At 44.0% G+C, this 8,969-nt stretch overlaps 1 protein-coding gene across 3 annotated transcripts in view; it reads left to right on the top strand.

Annotated features, from left to right (window-relative positions):
• The first annotated feature begins 994 nt into the window (after window positions 1-994).
• The window catches only part of INPP5K (inositol polyphosphate-5-phosphatase K), a 71,455-nt gene continuing 63,480 nt past the window's right edge, over window positions 995-8,969 (top strand). Inside the window, exon 1 of one of the 3 annotated variants that reach the window (XM_056558678.1) lies at window positions 995-1,030. Coding sequence is in view for 1 of the 3 variants with exons in the window: in XM_056558676.1 (XP_056414651.1) it covers window positions 1,138-1,144 (7 nt within the window). In the remaining 2 variants the exon portion in view is untranslated. Of the gene's footprint in view, window positions 1,145-8,969 lie in introns of all 3 variants that reach the window. The other 2 variants (XM_056558677.1, XM_056558676.1) reach the window with 2 other exon arrangements.

Raw genomic sequence — 8,969 nt, 5'->3', positions numbered from 1 at the left:
ATATATGTGGTATCGCCGTGTCCGGAAATTATAAAAATATATCATTAATTAATCCGACTGGTCAATGGCGTCCGCGGAAAAAAATTCCAAAGTCCAAAATAGTGTATGTTTGGTCACTTTTTATATCATGAAAAAATGAATAAAAAGTGATCAAAAAGTCCAATCAATATAAATGGTACCACTAAAAACTTCAGATCACGGTGCAAAAAATTAGCCCTCATACCGCCCCATACACGGAAAAATAAAAAAGTTATAGGGGTCAGAAGATGACAATTTTAAACATATACATTTTCCTGCATTCCTGCAAAAATCAAATCTATATAAGTAGGGTATCATTTTAACCGTTTGGACCTACAGAATAAAGATAAGGTGTCATTTTTACCGAAAAATGCACTGCCTAGAAACGGAAGGCCCCAAAAGTTACAAAATGACATTTTTTTCTTCAATTTTGTCACACATTGAATTTTTTTTCCATTTCAGCGTGGATTTTTTGGTAAAATGACTAATGTCACTGCAAAGTAGAATTGGTGGAGCAAAAAATAAGCCATAACATGGAATTTTATGTGTAAAATTGAAAGGGTTATGATTTTTAGAAGGTGATGAGGAAAAAATGAAAATGCAAAAATGGAAAAACGCTGCGTCCTTAAGGGGTTAAGTGTACATAATATACTATCATCTCTATATACATTATCTATTTTATCTGATTTAATATACCTTTTTGCCTATCTATTCTAAATGATCTAATATCATCTATCTATTTAATCTATCTGTCTAACGATATCACAACATATCAGTCTCCGCTCGCAATCAGTAATAAAGCTTTCACGCTCACTCTAATAATTCACGACACTTCACGGCGCAACCCAATCATTGCCACTAACAAGCATGGCGTCCGCGTTATCCTCGGTATCCAGGGGCGGTGCCCACTCACAGCCAATCACCACAGAGAAGTGAGGAATCCCCACCTAGCGCTTTTAGTCACGTGTAGAACTTCACGGCCGTAACTCCGCCCACGGAAGGGACAGTGGAGGTAAAAAAAAACATAATAATAAAACCAAAACAAACCGAAATAAAGTGGTCAGACGGGCTGGAGGAGCGGGGCCAGGTGAGGAGCGCCATGGCGGCTGCGGGGGTGTCATGTCCGGTGTGTGTTATTGTCACCCATGGGGGTCCTATATGCCTTGTCACAGTGGGTGCTGGTCTGCTGGGACATGTTGGTGGCATTTACTGGGCTGCACTTTATACAGAATTGTACATTAGGGGGCGTGATGGAGCCGAGGGCATGTTCTATTCTACAGCTGCTATTCGTGGTCCTGATACTATCTATACTATATAGCTGTGTTTTCTAACCTGGATTAAAAAAAAACTACAACTCCCAGCATTCCCTGACAGATGGCAAAACATTGCATAACTACAACTCCCAGCATGCCCTGACAGATGGCAAAACATTGCAAAACTACAACTCCCAGCATTCCCTGACAGATGGCAAAACATTGCATAACTACAACTCCCAGCATGCCCTGACAGATGGCAAAACATTGCAAAACTACAACTCCCAGCATGCCCTGACAGATGGCAAAACATTGCAAAACTACAACTCCCAGCATGCCCTGACAGATGGCAAAACATTGCATAACTACAACTCCCAGCATGCCCTGACAGATGGCAAAACATTGCAAAACTACAACTCCCAGCATGCCCTGACAGATGGCAAAACATTGCAAAACTACAACTCCCAGCATGCCCTGACAGATGGCAAAACATTGCAAAACTACAACTCCCAGCATGCCCTGACAGATGGCAAAACATTGCATAACTACAACTCCCAGCATGCCCTGACAGATGGCAAAACATTGCATAACTACAACTCCCAGCATGCCCTGACATATGGCAAAACATTGCAAAACTACAACTCCCAGCATGCCCTGACAGATGGCAAAACATTGCATAACTACAACTCCCAGCATGCCCTGACATATGGCAAAACATTGCAAAACTACAACTCCCAGCATGCCCTGACAGATGGCAAAACATTGCATAACTACAACTCCCAGCATGCCCGGACAGATGGCAAAACATGGCAAAACTACAATTCCCAGCATTCCCTGACAGATGGCAAAACATGGCAAAACTACAACTCCCAGCATGCCCTGACAGATGGCAAAACATTGCATAACTACAACTCCCAGAATGCCCTGACAGATGGCAAAACATTGCAAAACTACAACTCCCAGCATGCCCTGACAGATGGCAAAACATTGCAAAACTACAACTCCCAGCATGCCCTGACAGATGGCAAAACATTGCAAAACTACAACTCCCAGCATGCCCTGACAGATGGCAAAACATTGCAAAACTACAACTCCCAGCATGCCCGGACAGCCAAAGGCTGTCCAGGCATGCTGGGAGTTGTAGTTTTGCAACATCTGGAGGCACCCTGGTTGGGAAACCATTTTATATACTGTAGTATATGTAGTATACTATGTTTTAGCCGTTTTTCACAGTTAATAGAGGGGGGGGGGGGGAATTATATATATATATATATATATATATATATATATATACATATACATACATATTTATATTTTTTTTTTTCCGTTTTTGGCATTAGGTTTTTGTTTTATTGTTTTATTTAATTTGTTTGTTTAAACATGGCATGCTCTAGGTATATCATACTTCAGACAGTTTGTGGTGTTTTTCTTCTATAGGCCTCCACTCGTTTTCACGTGTACAATATCCTGCGCATATTGGATGCGCAGAATTCAAAGCTGCAGATTTCATGCTGCAGATTTCAATGTAAACTAAATGACTGAATCCAGCACCACATCTGCAGCTTCAAATCCTACGCATGATGAAATATGCGCAAGGTACTGTACGTGTGAATACACCTTAAGGGTACGTTAAGATGAGTGGATTTGGAGCGTATTTTACGCCGCTGAAGGACCTCTATATGCTTGCTTTACATGTGCCTGCTCAGAGCGGCAACACGCCGCTACGTGCAGACACACTGAAATGATTTTCGAGTCGCCGTGCATACGCGGTGTACTCGCACATCGCAGTGTGTCTGCTCATAGCGGAGTATTGCCGCTCCAAGCAGGCACATGTAAAGCCATCATATAGGAGGTCCTTCAGCGTCGGATCCGCAGCGAAATATGCTGGGAAAATCCACTCGTCTGAATGTACCCTAAAGGTAGTGTCACACAAAGCGCATCTGCACCGTATTTGACGCTGTGAATGCGCTGATGGCAGTCACGGAGTGAGCTCCCTTCTGCGGCTGGGTAGCTCTGTGTTTCTGCTTGTGACTGCCGGTGGAAGATCCGCCGATACGAGCGGACACACAGAGCTTACCGGCTGCAGCAGGGAGCTCACTCTCATGTCTCCCTGTGACTGCCATTGGCGCAACCGCAAGCAAGAATAGACAGGAGAGGACCTACTGGCATCTATGGGAGAGGCAACTGGACATGGTGTGGGACCTGTGCAGTGGTCGTTGTCTAGGTAGTTGTTGTGGTCGTTGTCTAGTTAATGGCCTGACACCATCTTATCTATACACTGGCGTTACCTTTTTTATTATTATTCTGTCTGTGGAGATAATAGCTGGAATAAAAGGCAAAATATCAAGATTAATTTATAGAAAGTAAATATATATATATTGATATATATATATATATATATATATATATATATATATATATGGTAAATATAGATAGTAAAATGGAAAATTAGAAAAATCATTACCCAAAATTTGTTTAATATAAAAACTTGATTTAGGGTAGGGTCACACGGAACGGATCCGCAGTGTATTTTACGCTGCAGATCCGCCGATGACCTGACCCTAAATTGTGCCTCCAGCTGTTCCATCGTGTGCGGCGGCAATGTGCAGCTCTGAGCAGCCACACGGGCCTGCAAGTCACTGTGTGTACTCCCAGTGTACTCACAGACATTGTGGAGCAGCCGCGATGGCTGAGTACACTGCGCATGCACGCGATGACTTGCAAGTAAAATACGCTGTGGGTGCAATCCATGTGAACCTACCCTTAAACTATAAGTCATTTTCTGATGACACATTCTCTTTAAATGGCCACTGTCATTTGGAAAAACTTTTGACATGTCCTAGCAATATGTCAAAAGTGTGGATTGGTGGGGATCTGAGTTTTAAGACCTCTGCCGATCAGGAGAACTAGTCCGGATAGGTTTGCGCTCAGTACATTCTCTCCAGGCTCTATTGGGGAGATTTATCAAAACCTGTGCAAAGGAAAAGTTGCCCGGTTACCCTCAGCAACCAATCAGATTGCTTCTTTTATTTTGCCTTGTAACAAATGAAAGAAGCAAGCTGATTGGTTGCCATGAGCAACTGGGCAACTTTTCCTCTGCACAGGTTTTGATAAATCTCCCCCTATGTCACGTAATCGAGACACACTCTCAATGTAAGTCTATGGAGTGTGTCTCAATCACATGACACAGAGCAGAGAGAGAAGCATGCGGAAGCGCATACTTCTCCCGGCTCCTTCTCCTTCTCAACAGAGATCTGAACACTTCCTGGCCATCCAAAATATTTCCAAATGACAGGTACTCTTTAAGAACCTTGCTCGAGATTTATTTCTAGAAAGATTGCAATTCTATTGCTGAAGGGGCTAGGCCATAGTTAGGGATGTCACAATACCATTTTCTTAAGACCGAGTACCAATACTTCTATTCATGTACTCACCACTACCAATTACTGGTTCTTTTTTTTTTTTTTTTTTTTTTGTCATGTGACAGTAGAAGTGGCTTTAGATAAATCCTTAGGAGAATGTCAAACATAAGGCCCTCACTGACACTCCTAATTAAGATATGCCCTCAGTAGGTAGGTAGGGAATCCCCCTATTAGGTAGTAGCCCATAGTAAGTAGGTAGGTAGGGAATCCCCCCTATTTGGTAGAAGCCCTTAGTAAGTAGGTAGGTAGAGGATCCCCCTATTAGGTAGAAGACCTTAGTAAGTAGGTAGGTAGGGAATCCCCTCTATTAGGTAGAAGCCCTTAGTAGGTAGGTAGGGAGTCCCCCCTATTAGGTAGAAGCCCTTAGTAAGTAGGTAGGTATGAAATCCCCCCTATTAGGTAGAAGGCCTTAGTAAGTAGGTCGGTAGGGAATCCCCTATTAGGTAGAATCCCTTAGTAAGTAGGTAGGTAGGGAATCCCCCCTATTAGGTAGAAGCCCATAGTAGGTAGGTAGGTAGGGAGTCCCCCTATTAGGTAGAAGCCCTTAGTAAGTAGGTCGATAGGGAATCCCCTATTAGGTAGAAGCCCTTAGTAAGTAGGTAGGTAGGGAATCCCCCTTTAAGATAGCAGCCCATAGTAGGTAGGTAGGGAGTCCCCCCTGTTAGGTAGGATCTCTTAGTAAGTAGGTAGGTAGGAAATCCCTTCTATTTGGTAGAAGCCCTTAGTAAGTAGGTAGAGAATCCCCCTATTAGGTAGAAGCTCTTAGGGTATGTTCACACTGAGGAATTGGAGAGGAATTTCCACGAGTAATTCTGGTCGCTTTTTCCTCTCCAATTCATTCAGCAGTGAAAATCCCCATAGAGCTGTGCAGAATTTCTGCCCCTCAGTTCACACTGAGGAATTTCCTCAAGCAGAATTCTGACGAGGAAGTCTGTTCCGCTTGAAGAAACAACATGTTCTTTCTTTCAGGCGGAATCAACGTCGTTCTCCATAGAGATCAATGTTATTATTTTTTTTGAGTCAGAAGCATTTCCACGTGGAATCCGCGTGGAATTGGCGCGGAATTCTGCGCCAATTCCACGTGAAATTCCGCATGAAATCTCTGTGAGTTCTTGTGGAAAAGTAACAATATTTTGAGGCAGAAAATTTGTGCTTGATTTCCGCCCCAATTCCTCAGTGTGAACATACCCTTAGTAAGTAGGTAGGTAGGAAATCCCTTCTATTTGGTAGGTGTAGTATAGTACCCATCCCTATGCTATAGCTGTTTGACCACTGAGCTACCTCTGTTGATTCATCCATGTACATGAAGATTCCGCCAGGCCATGTGTTCTGAATGGAAAAGATGATAGTTAAAATTCAACATGCCCGATCCTCCTTTCCCTCAATATCATCAGTCTAGGGCAGTGGTTTCAAACTGTGGCCCTCCAGATGTTGCAAAACTTCAACTCCCAGCATGCTGGGAGTTGAAGTTTTGCAACATCTGTAGGGCCACAGTTTGATACCACTGGTCCAGTGAAAGTCAGGAGGCCCCTGTACACATTAGATGTCTCGTCCTGCTGAAATCGTCAGTTTGGCCGCCATTTGACAATGTGCTTAGGGACTTTATACCATAGTGCAAACACAACCGCGCTGCTGCTTATGAAACAGCGAAACAGAGATAAGTTTTATGAATGTAACACATGAAAACTTCTCCTGGAAATAAGTTATTGCTACAAAGAAACTGCAAAAATAAGTTTATTGTATAAGAACAGTGAACAATATGATTATCTGTGAAGGAACGTTCTGTCATGTGGAATCTTAATGTTACTTCTATGCAACCGTAATCTGCCAGGGAATAACAACTGATAGGATAGAACTCCTTTGTACTTTCACTTTCATCTTCTGGCTCAGACTAAAGGGGTTCACAGTTTTATTTTTGGCATGAAATCCGGACATACAGTGCATTGACTTTTCACACATTTTGTTATGTTTCAACCTTGTGCTAGAAAAAAAAAAAAAAAAAGGAAAAAAAAAATCCCCCATCATGCTGCACTCAATACCACATAATGAAAATGTGAAAACCGAATTTTGGAAAAGTTTTTTTAAAATGTTTAAAAAAAAAAAAGTTTTTTTGCATGGACATAAATATCCATGAGATATTTGAGATGTTGATTGGAGTCACCTGTGGTAAACTCAGTTGATTGGACTGGATATGGAAAGACACCCCCCTGTCTATGTAAGGGTATGTTCACACTGTGGATTCCCCACGGGTAAAATTCCGCACCGTGAATGTTAGCATCTGTGTGAATGGGTCTTCCGCGAGACCCGTTCACACTGCGGAACTTCAGCGGTGGACAATTTCGCCACTGAAATTGTTCCGCGCAAAGAAAGAACATGTTCATTCTTTGCGCGGAAGTCCACGAGCACTGCATAGCCATCAACAGTGCCGCGCGGTCCTATCGCCGCCGCCGGCTACCAGGCTGAATCTCCACTCGCTGAATTCCGCGAGCGGAGATTCAGCTACACTTCCGCAGTGGGAACATACCCTAAGACCTCACAGCTGACAATACATATCAGAGAAAACTTCAAGCCATGAGGTAGAAAGAACTGCCTGTAGAGCTCAGAGACTGGATTGTGTGGGGGCACAGATCTTGGGAAGGGTACAACAATTTCTGCAGCACTGAAAGCTCAGTAACCGGAAGTTTGGAAGAACCAGGACTTTTCCTAGAGCTGCCTCACTATTTCAAACTAAGTAATTGGGGAAGAAAGACCTTGGTAAGAGAGGTGACCAAGAACGCAATGGTCATTCAGACTGAGCTCCAAAGATCCTGTGTGCAGATGGGAGAAACTTCTACAAGGTCAACCATCACTGTAGCACTCCACCAATTTGGGCTTCAATGCTAGAAAAAAAGGCACTGAAGGCATCAAAACTATGAATTAACACATGTGGAATTATAGACATGACAAACAAAGTGTGAAAATATATCATATTCTAGGTTCTAGCCACCTTTTGCTTTGATTACTGCTTTGCACACTCTTGGCATTCTCTTGATGAACTTCAAGAGGTAGTCACCTGAAATGGTCTTCCAACAGTCTTGAAGGAGTTCCCAGGATGCTTAGCACTTCAGGGATGTGGAATTTCTATCGCCCGACGCCCGGGACTAGCAGTTTTGGGCGCCGGGCAGGTGAATTTGTCCGGCCCTTAGCCCGGCTTCGGGCAAGCAGGGCCGGACCTGACAAGTGCGGCGGATCTGCAGTCTGTATGGAGCGGGCTGCCGACTCCTGCCCGCTCCATACTCTGCAGCCTGTGTCCTCTGAAGCAGAGCAGGGGAGATGAGAAGCTGTGTATGTGTCTTCTCTCCCCTGCTCTGCAGACGTGCAGGGGGGAGGGAGATGAGGGGTCGTGGCTTCTTTCTCCCCGTGCAGACCTGCGTCCTCTGCCTTCACTCCCCGCACGTCTGCACGGGGAGACTGTATGCGGCGCTCACAGGGGAGTATGGAGCGGGCTCCGGATTCCTGCCCGCTCCATACTCTGCAGCCCCCGGCTGTTCTCAGTAGCTGGGGGCCGCCGCTAATAGCCAGCATGTGGCGATCGCCGCGGCTGGCTATTAACCCTTTAGATCGCCGCTGTCAAAGCTGACAGCGGCGTCTGAAGGGAGATGTGAATGCTCCCTGGTGGGCTAGTGGGGTGGATCGCCCCCCGCAGCGCGATCGCAGGGGGGGTGATCCACTATGGAGGTAGCCGGAGGACTTACCTCTGCTTCCTCCTGTCCCGCTCTGTCATTGATAGAGCCAGGCTGGACCAGGCTCTATCAATGGATCACAGAGCACACAGATTAATAGAGTTCAATAGAATCTATTCATCTGTCTGAGGAATCTAATGATTCCTCATAAGTCTAATAAAGTGTAAAAAAAAATAATAATAATAAATAAAAGTTTTAATAAAAGTTTGAAAGACACATATTAACCCAGTGGTCTTCAAACTGTGCCCCTCCAGATGTTACAAAACTACAATTCCCAGCATGCCAGGACAGCCGTTGGCTGTCCGGGTATGCTGGGAGTTGTAGTTTTGCAAAATCTGGAGGGCCACAGTTTGAAGACCGCTGCATTAACCCCTTCCATGTTAAAAGTTCAAATCACCCCCTTTTCCTATATAAAAACACGTAAACATAATAAAAATAAACATATTTGGTATCGCTTTGTGCGTAATTGTACAACCTATTAAAATATAACATTATGTATCCCGTACGGTAAATGTAAAAAAAAATACCAAACCACAGATTTGAAATTTTTATAA

The sequence above is a fragment of the Hyla sarda genome, chromosome 2 (genome assembly GCF_029499605.1).
Source record: "Hyla sarda isolate aHylSar1 chromosome 2, aHylSar1.hap1, whole genome shotgun sequence".
NCBI lineage: Eukaryota > Metazoa > Chordata > Amphibia > Anura > Hylidae > Hyla > Hyla sarda.
This window is presented reverse-complemented; position numbering and strand designations above follow the sequence as displayed.